Source organism: Paramormyrops kingsleyae, chromosome 15 (genome assembly GCF_048594095.1).
Source record: "Paramormyrops kingsleyae isolate MSU_618 chromosome 15, PKINGS_0.4, whole genome shotgun sequence".
Classification (NCBI taxonomy): Eukaryota; Metazoa; Chordata; class Actinopteri; order Osteoglossiformes; family Mormyridae; genus Paramormyrops; species Paramormyrops kingsleyae.
Window position 1 is genome coordinate 29,863,647 of NC_132811.1, and position 23,752 is coordinate 29,887,398.

Consider the following 23,752-nt stretch of genomic DNA (forward strand, 5'->3'; position numbering starts at 1 on the left):
GGACGCATTATGAGAATGGTAAAGACGGTGCATGCACACTAATTAACCTATACCCTATTCACTTAGACAATACACTGTAATTTTTGCAACAGAAATGGATGAGATGGGCAGGCAGCTGGAGGTGGAATTTTTGTTCTTGGTAAAACTCTGACGGTCTCCACACTGGAAATAACGTTGTTTTCTAGGCATAGCCAAACAAATCTCCTGTCTGAAAAGATGTAGAAAACCCAATTTAGTGACTAAAACTTTACAGTTTTTGTGAGGGACAGTCGAATTCTCTCGTTAAGTTTTTTTGTGTTCTTGCACCCACACTTTAAAACTCGTTTCAGCGCCGCCACATATACGTATGTGTGCGTGCGTGTGTGCGCAGGGGAGGCCCAATCAGTGTTTTGCTTGTGTGCAGTTGTTCCGCCACTGCTCCCATAGATGATGTGCACGTGTTTTTACCATGCTCAGGAGCACATCAGTTTCCTCAGGCGAAAACCAATCTGGTTTGTCAGGCAAATGCGCCATTGTAATATAAATCCGCCATAGCTCACATACCACTGCCTTTCAAAGGTGAGGTGACAAGTCATTCTCACTGGTTCATTGCAAGTTGCAAAACACACCTAATTAAGGGTTAGGACAACCTTTTTGCACCTTGCGCTGGTGCAAAGTCTAGTTTTTCCGCCATCAAAAGAGCAAAATGGATAAATGGATTTGATTACGCCTATAAATGTCAGTTGCACCTTTGCGTTAGATCGTCAAAATATAGCCCAATGGATTTTTTGTGCTCTCAATTAGCTATTTCAAGCTTTCACTTTTTAAATGTAATTAAATTAAATGTTTTGCTTATCTAAAGAAAACATGAACACAAAGCCAGAAGATGGAATGAAGTGCATGAATATGACAGGTTTTATGGTAGTAAATTATTCACTCATATGTTTGTAATACCCAATTCAGCTTGGACTCATTCTGTTAGACATGAACCTTAACAATTAAACATTATGGTTGTCCAATTCTTAATACTGTGTATGATAATAAAAAAATATATGCATACATCTGTGAACCCATCTTTATAATAATGCATAAAATGTCTCCCATTCCAGATTTATTCTCCTGTACTTTTGTGTAATGACAAAAAACTGCACTTTTTCAGTCAATTAGTCACAATTTACATATTTAACAATAAAATTTTTAAAAATAATTTTGTATTTATTTTAATGACTAGACTACAAGGCTTTACATTACTGTTTCACTCCACATTACATTGCAAAGCAAACATACAAACAAAAAACAGAACATCATTGTACTAGGGCAGTATATCTATGTATAGTTTCCTTTGCTGTTACTTCCATTGTGGCCCCTAAATTGCAGTACCAGTCGACCCAAAAGTCAATCTGCCTTTTCAGAATCTCATGATTTTTCCTCAGTTTTGCTCAATAGAAATAAGGGAGGCCACTAGGCCTGCAGCGACGTGTCGATGACGTCGACAACTCGGTTCTAAAAAAACGTCGACGTCAAATCCAGTAGTCGACACATCATGCCCACTCACCAGAAGCACATGGGCGACCAAAACAAAGCAGCATGGATAACGAAACTCCGTCCACTTCTCAGGTTCAGCAGCCTGCACTCCCAATACATATCATCAGAAAACAACTCGCCGTCCTACCTCAAAGGTGTGGGAACATTTTAAACACAGCCAGAAACGTAACGGTATAGTTATATGCAGTCTTTGCAAGATGGAGCTAGCATACCACACCAGCACGACTTCCATGTGGGAGCATCTGAAGCGAAGGCGCCCCATTGTTACTCGTGACGCCGGAGAACAGAAGTAAGTAACGTTACTCTCGCCAATGTTTACTAAATTAATTGCATGTTTGTGTAATGTTAGTAGTGTATTGTGCAACGTGTACTTGAGCTCTCTGCACTTCGTTGATGTGAGCTAAAGGTGTTTGTGTTTGATTTCTGCTAATACCTAGTGGCTAAATAGTGTTGAGCTAACGTTAGTTAGAAATAGCATATACTGCTGGAATTATTGGTAAGGATGGCTAACTTATAGCTAACAGAACACCGCTATCTAGCCACAAGTGTCGGCATACGGCCAGTTTGCCTCACCAAAGTGGCGAGCTGCTCGCTGCGATACCTAGCAGATTGTAGAAAGTTAGACTTATCTGTTCAATGTTATGTTTGTCACTTAATATCAGACTGAGTTTTGCCATGAATTGTTGCACAATTAGTCAAATATTTGCATGAATGAATGTGTTTTTATGATCACTTGAAATACTTTATAGTGCAGATAAATACCTCTAGATTAATATGAATACATTAGTAGAACCAAGTTATACTGTTGCTCTAGTGAGAACCTGAAAATGATGTGCACCCCTTTCCAATTTACTAAGAACAGCTGCTAGACGATGATGAAATGCATTGTTGGACATAACATTACTTTTAAAAAGTTTGCCATGTCAGCATTCAAATAAATTAATCATGGTATATCACTGCAGTGAGGTTAAGAGTAGATTTAAAACACCCCACATTGTTAGCTCTTCTTCTAATACGCATTACCTTTGTGTTATCCAGGGCAAAGCAAAGAACATTACCATCTTATCTGGGGAAAGAGATGCACTCCACAGAAGGCAGCTGAGCTGAACAAAAGGATCTTGAGGATAAGTAATATTAGCTCACTGTTGCTTGCTTTGAGTGTCTTTTAGGAGGAAACTGCTAACTATGTTAAAAAAAAAAATCACCCTAAACCATCACTCATTTAGATAAGAGCAGATGAGAAAATAGGGTTCAGTGTGTAAAATTCCAAACTTCCCCTTTTGTCAACTTGTCTTTTTTTGTTTGTCTGCTTGTTAGAGTTGTCCAATAATTAAAGTTGCATATACTGTAAGCAACATAAGCCTCTATGAAAGGTTCTATGTTATTTATATTAATTTTCTTTATTTTACAGGTGATTGTCAAAGACATGAGGCCTTTGTCGAAGGTGACGCCTTCATTGATATGGTCGAATACGCCTGCCCGGGCTTCAAATGTCCATCCAGGTGGTGGTTCACAAACCAGTTGGAAAAGACATATGAAGATACTAGGGATGCTCCTTTTGACCGTTTAACCGTTAACTGAAATAATTAATTTTGACCGAATATTACTATCAGTTAAACGGTTTAAAATGTTTTTATATATATTTTAATTATTAGTAGTAGTGTGAAGTTTTGTGGCATCTCAGCTGAAGATCGCTTTTCACGTTCTAAATACACTGGGTTTGAATCGGCGACTGTGATTACGGGCACACAGGCTTAGCCCACTGAGCCATGAACACAGGTACGAGCTTTGCTGCTGAAAATGGAAACATTGGCGCAAAGCTTCAGCGGCAGAGACGTATCCGTGTGCTATATTGTAGCCGATCGGTGTAAACACTACCCAGACATGTGCTCTTGTTTTATTTTGGTTACAATGGGCGTATTCACATATTTCTTTATCCAATACTAACTGTCGGATTATCATGTTGTTATCATGCGAATAGCGCAATTTGCAAGTGGGAAGGCGATCAGAGCTGCTTCGAGACGCAGACGCTTAAGTCAGTCACTCTTGTTCTTTCTATTCGTATCACGAAGCTATAAAAATATATTTAGTTTCTACTAGGGGTGGAGCCGAACCCGAATACGGTATTCGGAAAGGCACAAATAATGTGTTTTTTACGAATACTTATTTCGAACAAATACTTAAAAAAATATTTGTATTTGGGAACAAGAAAAACTTTATATCAAAAAGCTGCGTTTCCTCTTGAGACCGCAGTGCATGGCCGGATGAGTGAGTGAGTTCAGGAGTCGGGGGGGGGGGTTGTAAAAGAGGTGACTGACACAGGCTGCTCCACACAGTAACAGAGAAGGCTCGGCTGAGCGAAAAAAGACTTAACTGTATCACTATTTTTGTTGAATAGATTTTTGTACCTTAACTGGGTTCCGGAGGCAGTTTATAACTTTCGGGAAGCGGAGTTTGATCGGGAGATTATTCCATTACGCTGCATTATTGACGTCTGCAGTCAGGTGCTCTCATGTTCGCTCTGTTTACGTAGCTCTGTTAGCTCGGTAATTTAGACAATAGGCTGTTGACAGAGTAACGTTAACGTTTGGTTAAAAAGGTTAAAACAATGCTTGTGTAGTTGTGTCGAATTGTATGCACTTGTAGGAGTTACAGTATATGGTACGTTTAAGTTACTCTGTCTACTGCATATCCATAATTATAATTAAAGAATACTTACACTATAACGTAAATTAGAAGTGCAACGCAAAAAAACTGGATTTTTACGCCTATTTTGAATTTTACTCGAATACGAATACAAATACAAATACTTTTCCCCCCTCAACAAATACAAATACAGATACAAATACCGGCTGCTTTGCACACCCCTAGTTTCTACCTATATATATATTTGAAAAGTAGACCGTCCAAGGTTTCTGAGGGTGTTTTTTAAATGTGTATATGATAAAACCTCGCAGAGTTATTTAAATGGTTTGGCGAAAATTCTGTCAGATCCCGCCGGCGGGACCGCCGACCCCAGAGGAATTTAATATTCTAATCTAATCAGTTAACGGTTAATGTTCGGTTAACGAACGGCGGTTGTCGGTTGGGAAAATTAATCGAAATGAGCATCCCTAGAAGATACTGTTGATGACATAAAGATAGAAAATCACACTCACCACTGATGCCTGGACAAGCATTGCTACAGAGGCCTACCTTGGAGTGACCTGCCATTACATCAACGACAACTGGGAGATCATTTGTCCTGTGTACAAAGCCCCTCGAAGATCGACACACAGCAGAAAACATCGCTCTCTGGATCGAAGAGGTCGCTGAGAAATTCAATTTCTCTCTCCGTAATGACGTCCAGGCAGTTGTCCACGACAATGCAGCCAATGTGGTGAAAGCCTTACGGATCCTTGAAGAGAGGCATGGTGTTGCCTCACTTCGGTGTGCTGGCCATACAACACAGTTGATAGTCAACCATGCTCTGAAAGATCCCCAGATCAGCAGGGCACTTGGGGCAGCAAGGGAGCTTGTCAGCTACTTCCACAGTAGCGATGTCGCCCTCCTTAAATTAAAGGCCAAACAAGAACAGATGGGCACACCTCAACACAAATTAACCCAGGATGTAGCAGTGCGATGGAATAGTTCCTACTATATGATTACGCGCCTCCTTGAGCAGCGGTGGCCTGTAACTGCAACCCTCTCAGACCCAGAAGTCACCAAGGCATCAAAACGTTACCTAGATATGAAAGCTGACCAGTGGAGCCTCCTGGAGGAATTACAAAAAGCACTGGAGCCATTCGAGCAAGCCACGGTCTTCCTGAGTGGAGAAGCATATGTCACAGGATCTGTCCTGCCTCCGCTGGTGAAAGGCCTACAGAAGTCCACAGAGACAGTCTTCGAATCTCCTCCCATTACCACCTTCCAAACAGCAGCTGCTGCACAGATTGCTTCAAGGTCAGTTTAATTATTCAGTTCTTAAAATCTCTTGTATTGAGCTAACCTAATGTATTTTAAATTAAGCTTTCCCAGTTTGCATCTTTAAATGTTTTCCCATTGGTATTATATCCTGTAGAGCTACTGATTCTACCCTTTTTCTCCAAGAACTTTGAATTTCTGGAAGTGTAAAATCATATCCATTGTTTTTTTAGATGGCAGAGTGAGACTTCGTACAATGAAAATGGGAACAATGTGAGCATCCTCGCTGCAGCCCTTGATCCAAGATTCCGAAAACTCAAGTTCTTATCCACAGACGATGTCCTGAAGGTAAAAATTAAACTTCAGAGCCTTTCACTTGAAGTGAAAACAGTTCAAGTGAGGGAAGAACCTGAAGATGTCTCCCACAAGCAAGATGACTCCAGGCAAAAGCCAAAGTCTGTCCTGGATACGCTGTTTGGCTCAGATGATGACGAGGAACAGGAAGATGAAGACCCAGGCAGAGACCAGTGGGAAGCCACAGTCAGGAATGAGGTGCTTGTGTACTTTGGGGAGAAACCCATTCCAAAGGACAGAAACCCGCTCCAGTGGTGGAAGGAAAATGAAACGAGATTCCCTGCTGTGGCAAAATCCTATATGGGTGCACCTGCTACATCCACACCCTCTGAACGTTTGTTCTCAGCAGCAGGGACAATTGTAAGCAAAAAAAGAGCAAGCCTCACTAAAGACCATGTGGACATGCTCACATTCCTCCACAGCAATTCAGAGTAGGTAATGTAGAGGAGGAGTGAAGTGTGATGAGGGAGGAAAAAAGTGGAGAAATAAACAGTGCTATATTGCACACAGTAACAGAAGTTCTATTTCATTTTGCAATAAACTTTATTTTGGGATTAGGGAATTGTTAAACTAACACAAAGGAATTAGTACTGTGAACTGCACAGTGTTTGTTTTTGCACTGCATTTTTTTGAGATTGTTTATACAAGAGATTTATTTTCAGGCTTTCAAACAGAGTGTTCTTCCTTAAAAACTGTAAAACAGTCATTTTATTTTGCGTTAAAAACTCAGGAATGTCCATACTGTGAACTACACAGTGTTTCTTTTTGCACTGCATTAAAAAAAAAAATCTTTTATACAAGAGATTTATTCTCGGGCTGTAAAACCGAGTGCTATTCCTTAAAAACTGTGAAACAGTAATTTTATTTTGTCTTGAACAAGCTGGGATATCCATACTGTGAACTCCACAGTGTTTTGTTTTGCACTACAACTTTTTTTTCAAAACCTTTAAACTTGAGTTATTGGTACTGTAAAAGAGTTTTGTTTAACAAAACCATTTTGTATAACACTGCTGTTATTTTGTTTTAAGCAGAAGATGTTTGGCTTTGGATACTTTTGTATAATAAAGTAATCTATTTAATCTAGGGGCAATTAGTGATTTTATGTTTTTTTTTATCATGCAACAGAAAAATAATAGTTAGATAAATCATCTAATAAGTCATTAGAATAATTCGATAAAATAATCGCCCGAATAATTATTTTAAAAATAATCGCTTACCCCCAGCCCTAGAGGCCACCCCCCAACCTCTTTAATGATAAAATTTGCGTCTTTGTCATCACTTACATCATTACACTGGAAAGTAAATTAAACAAAACGATTTATCAAAATAATCATAGAAGATTATACCCGTTGCTTTGCGGCATCATTTTACATACTACAGTAAAAAAATAACCAAATTATATTTTTTGCTAGGACTGAACAACATTGGAAAATGTTTAACTTGATATTTAGGAGTTGAAAATTAACTACATAGCGAAATAAAACATATGTACGAACAGAGCCTGTCAAATAAGTTGGTGGTGCTGCCATGAGTTGTGCCAACAGACACACGCAGTCCCAACAAATCACAACAAATCAAACAAGTTCTTGTTTGCGTCTTCTTTTCACTCATTTTTGTTTCTCAAAAATGCGCCACACTGTCCAACAGCAAGGACATGAATGATTATGATTGTCTCAGAAAGCACCTGCAAAAGGCAATAATCTTTAGACTGATTTTTTTTGTCATGCCAATATTAACTTGCACAAAACACAGCATTCTATTTATTAGAAAGACAATTACTTGATATTTTCATAATATTTATTTACTAAGGCTTATATGTGTATGTTTCATGTCAAACACCTACATGTCAACACAATGACGTGATATAATGCTGGTTTGTTGTTTGAGGCTAAAATGCCAACTATTCTCAGTTTCATTCTCAAATTTCACTTTACCAATCATAGCATATATAGGCACAAAAATGATAACATGAGCTACAGTGGATTTCTATTACAATAGCGTGTTTGCCAGGCATGCTCGTGCGCGAGGTGATAAGGCACTAGCACATTATCTATGGGAGCACTACTGTTCCACCTAAGCCTTTCGAGGTGAAGCAGGTATAGGGTATCAGCAAGTGTGTCCTCATTTTCTGACATCCACTGGATAAACACAGACCTAAGACAGTTTTAGTCTAAGGTGAATGTTTATTGCGCACTGCCTGTTAAATGCGAGTTGATGTGCCTTCCTCATTGGTTCATTGCAAGTTATGCCCGAAACAAACCTCTGACTAATTAAGAGAGTTAGGAAAACCATTTTGCACCTTACGCTGGCGCAAAGTCTGTTTTTTCCAAAGCCAATATAGCAACATGCACACCGCAGGCCTAGTTACAGTACGAGCTAACCTGTCCCGTGGAATCAAGATGGCAAAACAGCAATATAGCAATAAAATATCTGGATACTTCAGCAACACTAGAGACACATGGAGCCTCTGGCGGGGCAATCAACCCTCACGGACTACAAACCACCTCCCCAGTCTTGTGATAATGACATCTCTTTGCTGAACAGTCTCAATGACTACTTTTGGCTCTTTGAAACACAGAACAACACTCCAGCACAGAGACCACCCCTCCCCCAGGGAGAGCAGGCTGTGTGTCTGTCTGCAGCCAGCGTGTGGAAGACACTCTCCAGAATAAACCCACGCAAGGCAAGTGGACCGGATAACATACCTGGTCGTGTCCTAAAGGACTGTGCAGAGGAGCTCAAGGATGTCCTCACGGACATCTTCAATATCTCCCTGAACCAAGCAACTGTTCCCACATGCTTCAAAGCCTCCACAATAATACCAATTCCAAAGAAGCCCCACCCATCCAGCTTTAATGATTTTATTTTTTTTTTAATTCCCCACCACCACCCCCACTCTTCGGAGGACAACTTTATTTTACATTAAATTAAAGAGCCAGTGTGGCCACTCCGAACTCACCCGTCCTAGTACTGTGAAAAAAAGAAAAGAAAAAAAGGGGGGGGGGGGGGGATACAGAAACAACAATCGTAACAATAACAGACATTAAAACGAAAAAAGAAAACAAGGGTATAGAGAAATAATAATAATGTAGGTGGGATGGAGAAAATTAAGTGAAGGGGAATACAGAATACAAACAACCATAAGAAACATAACACTCATTACAAGGACATCAAACAACAAAAATTATAACAACAACAATATCAATAATAATAATAATGTTACAAATAGATATTATATATATGTAGCATACACACACGCGATCCTACCCATATACATGTATATTTCAATTCCTATATCTATAACATACGCTAAAAAGTAATAATAATAATGATATTGATCACTCAACCTCGTATGCGCCCATTCTTGTATGTGCAAGTGTAGGTCTGACCTGATTTGTCATTGGATGTGCTGGCATTCGATGCCGAAAGGGGACGTGACAGCGGCCCACCCCCCCCCCCCCGGGCCCAAGGTAAAGGCAGGGGAAACCAGGAAACCGAGGCCACCCCGCGGCCCCCACGCCACAAGGGCACATGGCCATGCGTCCCCGAGACAACCCTCTGCCCAACCCGTGAGCTAGCCCATGAAGGACTAAGGGGGCGCCCTACCCCCATACAGGGAGGCCTGCAGAGGGGGGACGGGTGGCGAGCCCAGAGCGTCCCAAGATTACCCAGACTGGCCACCAGGGACCCATCACGGTGTAGTACAGCCAAGGACCACCTGGCCCACGAGAGGAGGCCGCCCACACCGGCCAGGGCCGCCTGCATCCCCCCATGATGGACCTTCCACCCGGCGGGCCACCCCACCCGCACAGGGCCAGAGACAGAGAGTTAGGGGGGGGGCCCTCAGCCCCCATCGCCTCCCCGTGTCATGTTGGTATGAAGTGTGCATGTATATGTGTGAGAGAGTTGTGTGTTGATGTCTATAATGCATTAAAATTCGGGTATGAGGGCCCCACCACTGGCAGATGGCAGAGTACCCCATCCCCCTCCCCGCACCCCCAAGGCCCTAATGTAATATGGACTGTGTATATATCTAAAGTGCAAAAAGTGGGCGAGCAGTCAAGGCACGGGCACCCCACCGCTGGCAGACGGCAGAGCCCTACTTGCCTCAACCCACCTCCTCAGCCCTAGTGTCATGTGGTGTCTAATAAGCAACTAAAAATTGAGGGGCAGTGTCTCGGCACACCTCCCCACTGCCCCTCAAGGCCCTAGTGTTGTGTGAAATGTGGTCCAGGAGAGCAATAATGATGTGCCAGGACAATTGGGACTCAAAACATCCCTCTGCAACTGGGTGTTGGGCTTCCTAACAGGGAGGACACAAAAAGTACGGGTCGGCAGCAACACCTCCAGGACCAGGATGCTCAGCACAGGGGCTCCACAGGGGTGTGTGCTCAGCCCACTACTCTTTACACTACTGACACATGACTGTGTGCCAACCTACAGCACGAACCACTTTGTCAAGTACATGGATGACACAACTGTAGTGGGCCTCATAAACAACAACGAGGAAACCAACTATAGAAGTGAGGTGAGCCACCTGGTCCAATGGTGTAAGACGGATAATCTCTTCCTCAATGTGAGGAAGACCAAAGAAATGGTTATAGATTTCAGGAGAAGACCTCCTCAGCATGCCTCACTGACCATCGACGGCGTTTCAAATTTCTGGGGGTGCATATCTCTGAGGATTTCTCCTGGACCAATAACACCACATCACTGACCAGGAAGGCACAAACACGTCTCTACTTCCTCCACAAACTAAGGAGGATGAAAGTTCCACCCCCCATCATGCTCTCGTTTTACAAAGGCACTATTATGACTAGTATCATCACTGGCTGTGTGGTTCGGAAGCTGCTCTGCCTCCTGCCGTAAGGCTCTGCAACGGGTAGTGAACACAGCCAGCAAGATCTAGCGAGAAGGTACCGGACCCTCCGGAGGAACTCTGTGCATTACCTCCCCACTGTGCCTCCTGTCCCTGGACAGTAATTTAATTTATTTATTCACAGTATTGTTTACACTCATATACCTTTCCGCTGTATTTGACTTGCATGATTGCTACTGTATGCACTGTATTGTTCACCTTTGGCATCATATCTTTATCTATGTTTACCATTTGCACAACTACCTTAATATTATTACCATTTGTACAATCGCTTCTTCTACGCTTTCCATTTGCACAACTGCCTCTTAAACTGCTATCATTAGCACAACTGACCATATATTGTTACCATTTGCACTTTGTACCATCTGCACTTGTCGATTTGTCTCTGGCCTTGTCAGTTTGTCCTGTGACTTATCTGTCTTTTTGTATAGTATGTCTATAATTTTTGTAATTGGATGGTATGCACACCAGTGAGCGAGAAACGGCATTTCGGTTCTCCTGTATGTCTTACACATATAATGTGAACTGACAAAATATCTTTGACTTGACTTATTGACTGCTACAAGGCTTCAAAATCCCTGTTTGTCCTATATCTATTTGGAGCTACAACATTAACATAAACTAACTAATATGTCAGCTCTATTCTTGCTGAGCCATCAAAGCCTCACAAGTGCCTAAAACAGGAAGTGACCACTGTAAAGATTCCAAATCTACCAAACTTCCTGTAATACTGCCTTACAGGCTATCTGCTGACAAAAACAAATAAATTCCAGGAAGAAATGTTCACTCTTTTCCCAGAAGCATACTGTGAAATGAAGCTGATAAACTACTGGATGCAATAAGCAGCCAGTAGAAATGCAAAAATTGTGAGAATGTCAGAAGTACTCCTTGATTATATATATATTTAAAATTTGCTTCATAATTAAGGAAATTTGGCTGCAAGGTATTTATACACGATGCAACAATCCAGTTTTGAGAGAATGAAACATAATCCTATTTATCGTAGCAGAACAGACATTCTAGTCTTGAATTTGAATATTATATGTTTGTATAATAAAATATAGCCATCTGTAAACTCATATGACCTTAACTTTCAATTAATGCAGTTTCTATGCAGAGACCAAAATTTGTCAGAGTAAACATTTTCTCTTATATCTGTCTACAGTGACTTCCTGGAATCCAATATAGCAAATTAACAAAACAACAAAATCAAAATGAAAGTCTAGATGTCAGATGATAATGTTCACAGGGTTGAGTTCATTTCTTTTAATTCACATAATGCAGTTAGTACTAGAGAAACTTTGTCCAGAGAGGAAGTTCACTCACACAAAAGCCTGATACTGAACATGGTTTAAATTTAATAAAGTCATGTGCAAATAACACAAAACATTTAGAGACAGCATTTATACATGACAGAGTGGAGACACTCACTTTCCTGCTCCTGGAGGCTGTGTGCCAGTGTGTGGTCCTCCAGTACTGCAAAATCCCGGCACACTGCAAAGGAAAAGGACAATCGAGCAGGCAGCATGAGAAACAGCTCAAACAACCTTTGCACATACAGCAATATTTTCAGTTAAATATTGTGTCATCTGTAACTTCAGTGGCCACTTTATTAGGTAAACTTGCGCAGTAACTGCACAGTAAACCTGTTCGTTCAAACCATGTTTCTGCAACTGTCTCTCTCTGTATATATATACACACACACACATACATATACACACATCACTTCAGATTTTTGTCCCTCATTCTACAGTGTATTGAGCTTAACACAATGGGACAGAAACAAGAAGTATCTGGTCAGCTGAAGTTCTCTGTGAACACTTAATTGGAAAGGTCAGAGGAGAATGGCTTGGCTCTGTAAAGCTAGAATAATGGAGAAATGTGCAAAATAGCAGTTAAATACAAATGGGAATGTGCAAAATGACAGCTTTTGAACCTTGAAGAGGATGGGCAGCTGAATACCACACCAAGGTGTACTTGTCAGCTAAGAAGTCTACACATGGCACATGATCACCAAGACTGCATAACTGAAAAGTGAAAACACAGACCTTGATATATATATATCTTTAGAAATGTTGGCCCATATTGATAGGTTAGCATCTTGCAGTTGATGGAGATTTGTGGGATGCACATCAAGGGCACGAAGCTCCCGTTCCACCACATCCCAAAGATGCTGTATTGGGTTGAGATCTGGTGACTGTGGGGGCCATCGTAGTACAGTGAACTCATTGTCATGTTCAAGAAACCAATTTGAAATGATTCAAGCTTTGTGACATGGTGCATTATCCTGCTGGAAGTAGCCATCAGAGGATGGGTACATGGTGGTCATAAAGGGATGGACATGGTCAGAGACAATGCTCAGGTAGGCTGTGGCATTTAAACGATGCCCAATTGGCACTAAGGGGCCTAAAGTGTGCCAAGAAAACATCCCCTACACCATTACACCACTACCACCAGCCTGCACAGTGGTAACAAGGCATGATGGATCCATGTTCTCATTCTGTTTACGCCAAATTCTGACTCTACCATTTGAATGTCTCAACAGAAATCGAGACTCATCAGACCAGGCAACATTTTTCCAGTCTTCAACTGTCCAATTTTGGTGAGCTCGTGCAAATTGTAGCCTCTTTTTCCTATTTGTAGTGGAGATGAGTGGTACCCGGTGGGGTCTTCTGCTGTTGTAGCCCATCCGCCTCAAGGTTGTGCGTATTGTGGCTTCACAAATGCTTTGCTGCATACCTCTGTTGTAACGAGTGGTTATTTCAGTCAAAGTTGCTCTTCTATCAGCTTGAATCAGTCGGCCCATTCTCCTCTGACCTCTAGCATCAACAAGGCATTTTCGCCCACAGGACTGCCGCATACTGGATGTTTTTCCCTTTGCACACTATTCTTTGCAAACCCTAGAAATGGTTGTGCGTGAAAATCCCAGTAACTGAGCAGCAGATTGTGAAATACTCAGACCGGCCCGTCTGGCACCAACAACTATGCCACGCTCAAAATTGCTTAAATCATCTTTCTTTCCCATTCTGACATTCAGTTTGGAGTTCAGGAGATTGTCTTGACCAGGACCACACCCCTAAATGCATTGAAGCAACTGCCATGTGATTGGTTGATTAGATAATTGCATTAATGAGAAATTGAACAGGTGTTCCTAATAATCCTTTAGGTGAGTATATGATTTATGTCAGAACATCTGTCAGTGAAGAATGGGTCACTGTGTAGTAAACTGCATTATGAATAGCTACACATCTTTTTTCCTTACAAAACCAAAAAATTTATCTGAATCTGCTGGGAAGCTGGTTCAATATCGGACTGTCACGATTCATCCACATGGAAACATACATTATTAATATTCTCTGCAAATTTGGGGAAAAATAAATTGTGTAAGAAGTGATTTGTTAAAGATGTTTTGGAATTTGTATAGATCATATTTAATTAACACTTTTGATGAATATTCCTTATTTATGGCAAAGCTGCTCCACGCTTTAAAATTTTAAAAATTACATAGACTTAAGACTAAGTGTGTAGGTAACAATATGTGCGTTCAGTAGTCTAGAAAATGCAGTAAGTAGAAACATACAACTGTGATTGTTTATATAGTTTTATATTGGACTGAGCTGAAATATTATCATATGGCAACCAACATAATGCATTACAGACTGAATCTTTTGCCCTTTAACAGAAAAGTATTAGCCAGCCCTAGGTATATCTTAGTACTGAAAGACCTTAATGTACATTTGTACTGTGTTGACATGGTATACAAATGCATGTCTACAACATAAAAAGTTGAACTTTATTATGAAATATAGTTTGAATTTAACACATTTGCATTATGTGAAATGTTTATAATAATGACTATCAAATAAAAATCACATTATTACAAAATACAATTTAAAGACTATATGTAGAAGACATGCATTATGAAATGTAATACCTTTTATGGAATTATTTTAAAAACTTAAAGGCAGTTAGACTTAAAGGCAGATAAATTTTTACATCTGTAAAACAGTGGAAGGTGATACATACAGTACAAAAGTATAGGTCAAGTGCACTAAAGTCCAAAAGCATGTGCACAATCGCATTATCAGAATCTTTTGCCATTGTTATGTCATTTACAACTATAGTTGAGGCAGTTTCACTACTGTGAAACTGGAATCTAAATGTTGTATTTAAACTTGTTCATAAGAACATAAGAACTATACAAACGAGAGGAGGCCATTCGGCCCATCGAGCTCGCTTGGGGAGAACTTAACTAATAGCTCAGAGTTGTTAAAATCTTATCTAGCTCTGATTTAAAGGAACCCAAGGATTCAGCTTGCACTACATTATCAGGAAGACTATTCCATACTCTGACTACACGCTGTGTAAAGAAGTGCTTCCTTAAATCCAGTTTGAAATGTTCTCCCACTAATTTCCACCTATGGCCACGAGTTCTTGTATTTGAACTAATGCTGAAGTAACTATTCGGTTGAACAGCATCCAAACCTGTTAGAATCTTATAGACCTGGATCATGTCCCTCCTCAGTCTCCTTTGCTTGACGCTGAACAGATTTAGCTCAACTAACCTTTCCTCGTATGACATTCCTCTAAGACCAGGAATCATTCCTGTGGCCCTACGCTGCACCTTTTCTAAGGCCGCTATGTCCTTTTTAAGATATGGTGACCAAACCTGTACACAATATTCTAGGTGAGGTCTCACCAAGGAATTGTATAATCTTAGCATTACCTCCCTTGACTTAAACTCCACACACCTGGAGATATACCCCAACATCCTATTGGCCTTTTTTATTGCTTCCCCGCACTGGCGAGAATGAGACATGGAAGCATCAACATACACACCAAGGTCTTTCTCATAATCAGCTACCTTTATTTCAGTAGGTCCCATAAAATACCTGTACTTTATATTTCTGCTCCCTACATGGAGTACCTTACATTTGTCTATGTTAAATTTCATCTGCCAGGTATCGGCCCAGTCACTAATTAAATCAAGATCCCACTGTAGCTGCTGAGCCGCTAGTTCAGTATCTGGTACACCACCCACCTTGGTGTCATCTGCAAATTTCACCAGTTTACTGTATATATTGTTGTCTATATCATTTATGTAAATTAAGAACAATAGTGGTCCTAAAATTGATCCCTGCGGTACCCCACTATGAACGCAGGCCCACTGTGACATCGAGCCTCTTATAACTACTCGCTGCTTCCTATCTGTTAACCAGTTATCAATCCAGGTCGCTACAGTTCCTAAAATACCTGTCGCTTTGAGTTTAAGTGAGAGCCTCTTGTGGGGAACAACATCAAAAGCCTTTTGGAAATCTAAGTAGACGACATCATAGGCCTTCTTATCATCAACTTCCTGAGTAGCTTCCTCAAAGAACTCCAACAGATTTGTTAAACAGGATCTACCTCTCCTAAATCCATGCTGGCTATCCCTCAAAATGTTATTTGAGTCCAGGTAATCTACCATTTTCTCTTTGATTATAGCCTCCATAACTTTACCAGTTATACAAGTTAGACTGATTGGCCTATAGTTTGACAAATTACTTCTATCCCCTTTTTTGAAAATGGGCATTATGTTGGCATGCTTCCAATCAGAAGGTACCACACCTTCAGATAAGGATTTTTGAAACAGTAATGTTAAGGGTCGGCAAATAATATCCCTCATCTCTTTTAACACTATAGGTAAGATGCCATCAGGGCCCTGTGATTTATTTATTTTGAGCTTAGCTAGGCTTTGCAAAACATCAGCTTCAGTTATATATATATTAGTTATAGACGATGTTGGATTAGTAATAAGAACTGGTAAGTTACTAGTGTCCTCGACAGTGAATACCCGTGCAAAACTATCATTGAACTCATTTACTATGTCAATGTCGTTTTCAATTATAAGACCCTTACTATGCTGTAGATTAGTAATTTCAGCTTTTAGAGCTCTTTTAGAGTTAAAATACTGGAAGAAACTTTTAACGTCATCCTTAGCCTCCAATGCGATCTTCCTTTCGACATTCCTTTTAGCTCGTCTAATGTCATTTTTTAATTCAGCCTGTAGATTTAGATACTCTTGCTTTATTATGTCATCATCAGTTATTTTCCATCTCTGGAACAAAGCCCTTTTCCTCCTTACTTTATACTTTATTTCCCTATTAAACCACCTAGGTTGCAATTTCCTAGATTTATTCATGCTGGAAACAGGTATGAAGTCCTCTTGCACTTGCAATAATGTGCTTTTAAAAAATTCCCATGCCTCTTCTACAGTTTTGTTATTTAACTCCATCCAGTTCACAGTTTCTAGTTTTAATCTCATACAATTGAAGTTAGCCTTCCTAACATTATATATTTTTGATTTGGACTTTGCTCTTCGGGCACTAAACTTAACCTCAAATTTAACCATGTTATGATCGCTACTGTCAAGTGGTTCTAAAACGTCTAATTTACCAATCCTGTCCTGGTTATTAGAGAAAAGAAGATCAAGAATGGCATCTCCCCTGGTAGGGGTGTTAACAAACTGAGTTAAAAAACAATCCTGTACTAATTCCACCATCTCAAGTTCATTTTCAGAAGAGCCAGCAACAATGTCCCACTGCATCCCCGGTAGATTAAAATCACCCATAACTACCACATCATTTTTATTGCTCATAATCCTAATATCACTGTATAACAATCTGCTTTCCTCAGCAGCTACATTGGGTGCTCTGTAACAAACACTGACAATTAGGCTATTTGAGTTTGTAGCATCTAATTTTACCCATATAGCTTCCGTACTTTTACTTATATCAGTAAGCTCCCTTGCCTGCAAGTTTTCCTTTACATATACTGCAACACCACCTCCCTTCTTACCTATACGGTCTTTACGGAACAATGTGTAACCATCCATATTATATTCTTGTCCATCCTTATCACTCAACCACGTTTCAGTTATTGCTATAATATCATGAGTCCGATGAGATAAGAGCCTCTAAATCATGAATTTTATTCCTAATACTCTTGGCGTTTAAATACAGACAACAAAGGGTAGGCCTATTACAGTGCCTACTTATAATATGATTTTTTGGGGCTTTCCGTTTCCCCCCAGTTACATACTTAACTAACCTCCCTGCCCCCCCAGTCCCTAGTTTAAACATTCCTCAACTACTCTACAAATACGCCTTCCCAGTACACTGGTTCCCCTCCGGTTCAGATGCAACCCATCCGGCTTGAACAGGTCCCACCTGTTCCAGAAGGTCCTCCAGTGCCCCATAAACCTAAACCCCTCTTTCCTACACCATCCTTTTAGCCACGCATTTAATCTCCTTATCTCAGCTAACTTAGCCTGACTTGCGCGTGGCACGGGGAGTATTTCAGAAAATACCCCCATGGACGTTCTGCTTCTAAGCTTATTGGCGACTTCTATAAATTTATCCTGCAGAACAGCCCTTCTACCCTTGCCTATGTCGTTGGTGCCAACATGCACCACGACAACTGGATCCACCCCAGCTGGGGCCAAAGCTTGTCCACACGATCTGGAAGGTCTCCTACCTGGGCACCAGGCAGGCAAGACACCATACGGGACCCTCTATCACGCGTGCACACATAACTGTCTACTCCCCTAATAATTGAATCCCCCACTACAACAACCTCCCTCTTTCTGGGGGGAGGGGGCTCCTCAGTGCCCAAGGGCCCACCTGCTTCCCCAGTCCCTTCTGGCTCTAAAGCTGGAAGCACCTGAAACCTGTTGGACACAGACACCTCAGGTGATGCCGCCTCTGTAACGTGTGTAAGCCTTTTCCTGCGTCTACGACCTACGGTCACCAAGCTCTCTCGACCTCTCTGCTCTTCATTCTCCCTCCACCCCGCTAGTGGCGTACACACCATCTCCCTAAACGGCGTATTAACTAGCTCATCTAACTCACTGTTGCATTGGATTAGGACTGGACGATATGGCAAAAATTTATATCACGATATATTTCTTAATTTTGGTCGATACGATATAATTCCGATATCGATATGGACAATATTAAAAAGCCTCAGGAAAAAACTGCCGAGGACACACACAATGGATGTCTGCAAACTGAATTTGCAAAGTCTATAATACCTCCAGGCTCCTCCTATTAAAATTATATCATTTTTTTTTAAATAAAAACAGTACAAAAAAAAATAAGGTTCACTTTTTATTTGTATTTAGCCTTTACAAACAAGAAATGTGAAATAAACTATCAGATAAATAAAACTCTCAGACTCAGCTTATTAACAATAATATATTTCCATTTAAACTAGAACAGACTCATTATTCATATACAGTCGAACCCGGTTATGTCGCCAGCCTAGGGTGTTGCCAAAAAGCGTCGAGATAACCGATGATCGAGATAACCGAAAACCAATATGGCAGCAATATATTAACATGTGCTTGAAATTTATTTATGTGCGTTAATAACTGAGGATGTACATGCACGGGTTTTTGGTGTTTTTGGCATTGCCGCAATTTGTTTGACGTGATCGGCATGCTATAAATATGTACATACATCAGGGCCGGTTCTAGACATGCATATATGAGGGGGCAGACAGAAATGTGAAGGGGGCACATGGTGGCGACAAAGGCGGGAAAGGGGTGGGGTGGTGCTCTGGATAACTGTTTTTGTCATGTAATTGGATTGCACTTTGTCAGGCCTCTACCCTAAGACCTGTCCAACTTGGGTGTCCCACCTGAAGGCTAAGCTTCTGCTGGTGTAGCTCTTAGGGTCACTGAGGCACGCAAAGCCCCTGACCACAGTAAGGTGGCAATCCCTCAGGGGGAAAACTGAAAAGTAAAACAAAAAATAAAATAAAATATTCCTCATCAGATTAAAACAAGTAAAAACATTATGTTTACCTTAATTGGATGGCCTATATCAAACATATTTGAACCCAACAAAACACTTTTCACTATTGCCAATATTAACAAAACTAAAAAGGGTAGGCTAAGTTATGAAAAAGAAAAAATCAATTCACCGAGTCTTGAAATATAAAACTGAAAAATAGGATCGGTCAGGGTTCATTTCACTACATGTTGTACTTGTTATAACTATGTATGTGACGAATAAAGAATCTTGAAATCACAACGAACAACTCGCTCAATGAGAATGAATGACGTAACCAACTGGCTAAGCTGCTTCTAGCACCGAGGTGGTTAAAATGGTACGGTCCACACTAGGGGTGTCTGAAATCGTTTTACATAAAATTTTCCTACAAGGTTAGGTTATCTTTCTTTAAAAAAACAAAAAAAAACAAAAGAAAAATGTTAAGACCTTAACCCAACTGCTATTTTTGTCTATTTGTGGGGTGCTTGATCGGGGGGTACTGGGGGGTACAGTATCCCACGATCAAGACCCCCCCCCAAATAGACAAAATGATGATTTTGACGAGAGAGATTGCTGCTTCCTCTAAACCTCCCGCAATCGCGCAGCTCATTTCGCTCTGCCCTGCCTACTGAGAAACTGACTTATTTGCATACTAACAGTGATTGGATGTTTAGCTGGGGGGAGGGTGAGTGGGGGATCTCTGCCGAGTGCCGTGTGAGCCCGTGCACAAACAGAACGCGGAGGGAAAGAGCGAACAAGAAGTGAAACTTATCATCTCGTTTGTGCCTTTTTCAATGGATTTTTCAGCTACTGTAGTAAATCTTGTCCATATTCAGTTTGTGGGTAATTATTATTTTCTTCCTCAACTTCTAAAAGTTTGATTTAAGGGGGCAGGACGTTTGCTTACGGGGGCGTTGCCCCCTCTTGCCCCAGTGTAGAGCCGGCCCCGACATACATATTGCTTAACAAAAGGCATATGTGCACCAGCTTACAGCAGAGATTTACCAGTATACAATAAAAACCACCGTTGTTTCTAGATACAAACCTTTAATTATATTCTTTGAAATATAATTAAATATATTCTTCTATATTGAAAACACAAAGATCGCTCACAAAATCACAAAAACCTGCGGGGTGTACTGTAGTTCGTTTTTACAAAAAGCTAACCAGTGTCAAAATTAAATTCACGAGTCATTTCGCTCTGACACAGCTCTGAAAAGTATCATACACGCGGTTACTATGGTTTCTTTACAAAGTCTAAAATGCTTTGTTGCTTTTGCCTTTAACAGTCTGCTTGAAAACAAATGCTTCAATATTATTTATGCTGTCTAAAAAAGTTTTACCTGGATCGCGTTTCACAGCTGCGTTGTTCAGCAAATTACCATGCGAATGCGATTTGAATACGCGCTGTTTAGCACTTGTGATACATTTTTAAAAGCCGGCAAATCGTCACGGGGATGGAGATAACCGATGTTAAGTGGCGATTTTGGCCCTCTTTTGTGCTCAAGATATTAGGGTTCGGCGACATAAAAGAATCGACATAACCGATGAGAAAATGCTAAGACAAAGGGGAATTTGGCGGTTCCCTCTATACATTTGGTATATTCAAATGTATATCGAAATATCGGAAATGTGTTTAAAAATCGTATCACCGTTATTGAAAAAAATTCTATCGCGATATATATTGATATCGAATTATTGTCCAGCCCTACATTGGATGCGAGCCAGTTGCTCCTCAAGGTCGCGAACCTTGACCATGAGAGTCCACTAGCTTACATCGCTCGCAGATGAAGTCTGACTAGACACTAACGTCCAGAAGGGCAAACATCTTGCAAACGCAACACTGAGCCGGCCCCATAATTAACTAACTCACTATGACCCCGTACTCCCAGCCCAGTAAATTTATATAGTGTATTTAACTATGAAGATTAATTTGCGTAACAGTAAATGCAGTAACGTGCGGAGTACACTGAAATAAGTTATTACTTGTGTTAAAACGGAACTTAATTATTATTTTATTTAAAATTTTAAACCTGATAAATTTACTACTACTTACCAGAAGAACTTCTGCCTGAACCAAGTATGAACTAAAAACAAGGCGAAATCGAAGTTGCTCTTGGGAGGTCGAAAAACCACAAAAACCCCCTCTAGAAGGCTACTGCCGGAGCGGGAAAAAAGTGGAAAATGTCCTCCCGGCCCCGACTGGCGACCGAGCAAAGCTCAGGAGCAACTGTCCTTTTCCGGCGCTGGGTAGCGATACCGACGTTAGATATTATTAGTTATTATCGCCCTGCGGGTGTTTGTTACGGAGTTTAAACGCGGACAGAAAAACGCCGCTCACGCGACACCCGCAGTTTGCCTTCCAATTACTTCATTGTAATTGTTATTTCAGCAAAAAAATATTGTTTGACAATTCATGCTATCAATCAGTTTGGCTTTTGCAGGAAAACACCAGAAACAGCGGAAGTAACTTTCTATGAAGTCTTAAAGGTTTTTTTTCTATGGTTCTGGAAAAAATTAAGAAATTTTTAGTTTCATTTATAAATTTATGGGTAGGCTTCTGTGTAAGCTACATTTTTTTTTGTGTAAATTCCAACCTGGCTCTTATCTTTCTCATTGATGCAGGGCTGCTTCTTGCTTTATGGGACTCCAGTCCTGCTTCTAGGAGCCTGTTATGACCTTGTCATAGCAGTGCAGTTCACACCACTTAATGCTTCCCATTCTTTTTGAAGGTCACTTCTTTGATTCGTGAGGTGCTGTTGGATAAGATAACAGTTATTTCTGGCATTAGAAAGTCGTTTCAGCCCTCTCTACCTGGCTAGTTTTTGGCCATTCCCAGTGTCTCCTAATTCATTGTTCTTTCATACTGCGGTCTTAAGAATTTTGAGCCAGGAAACAACTTGCCACTCAGTGTAGCTTTCTGCCAGCAGAACCAAGATTAAACCAGGATTTACTAGTGCAGATTCTTAAAAAAATATGGAGTGCTCTCTTAATTGTTTTCCAGAACTGTTTATGATTACAGTAAAAAGACATGGGGAGCACTTTACAGATCCTTCAGTGTTTTCAGTCACCATGATTAGCTCCATGACTGGATGCTGTGTGCATGACTTAAATGTCTGACCACCAAAACTCTAACCACCTTTGCCAAGACAACTCAGATGACTCCTCATTCAAGTACACACAAGGTTTGAAGCTATTTTACTTTTTCCCTGATATAAAACATTACTGTCCTCACAGCGACTTCTTACCAGGTTCTTACTTGGTAAGACCACCTGCTGAAGTGATGTAAATTTTTCAGAACTGCTTCCTGATCAGAGGGTATATTCAGCACATTAAGAAATTCCTCTGTGTTCAGATGAATGCATAAATTCAGGAACAGCTGTGTGTGAACTTGGCAAAAAATAAAAGCTGCCTTGAGTTGATGTTTGCCACTGGAAAGGGTGCTTCTTGTATTCAATCTGGGTGGGAATGACAACTGGCATTTCTAAATCCAAAGTTGCAGTAATATCCCAAAAATCATAGGAGTGCTCCTTTCTGGTGGTGGTGGTGGTGGTGGGGGGGGGGGTGTCTGGCATGAGTACTGAAGTACCATGGGACCTTGTGCATGAGTGGTGATAATAGGGAACACAGGCTAATTGTTCTGGCAACTGGGGCAGAGATTGCAGTTTTAGGCCACTGACGAGGTTCTGAATATAGAGCCGTGGTTCTTCAGATCAATGGGGGTCAGCTGAACTGCTTTGGCCATCCTATGGATTCCACCCGGTCAGTTCCCAAAAAGTTCATTCCAGTCATGTGGATGGAGGATCCCAGGATAGGCCAAGAAGACCATGGATGAATTATATGACTTGCATTAGAACAAGCTAAACATTAAAAATCATTTGTACAAGCAGTCTGACGTGACCTGCTCAGCATGTTGCCGCTGTCACCCTTAATACTTCATTCACTTCAAGGTCAATACTTCATGCTAGGGGTGGGCGATATGACCTCAAATTATTATCACAGTATTTCTCACTTTTTGGACGGTGATGGTATTATATCACGGCTACTTTTTTGCAAGTCTTGGGAAGAGTAGCATGTCCCTTTATGTAAATTTTAAAAATATTTTATAACATATTAAGTACACTAAGATGGGTATGAGCGGTTTTATTTCGAAAAGACATAAAATGTGTCATAGGTAATGTTTTCTCATACTTGTTTTAAAATTGTTGGAGCAACAATACATTTCACAGTTCATTTCAAATAAAACGCAGGGTTGCCAACTTCGGTCAGCTGGCTGGAG

The 23,752-nt window shown here is 40.7% G+C and overlaps 1 protein-coding gene across 3 annotated transcripts in view; it reads right to left on the minus strand.

Annotated features, from left to right (window-relative positions):
- Positions 1-23,752, minus strand: part of LOC111842482 (uncharacterized) — a 112,853-nt gene that overhangs the window by 36,926 nt on the left and 52,175 nt on the right. For all 3 annotated transcript variants that reach the window (XM_072700001.1, XM_072700003.1, XM_072700002.1), the window contains exon 2: positions 12,092-12,154. In XM_072700001.1, the coding sequence (XP_072556102.1) occupies positions 12,092-12,154 (63 nt within the window). The remainder of the gene's footprint in view (positions 1-12,091; positions 12,155-23,752) is intronic.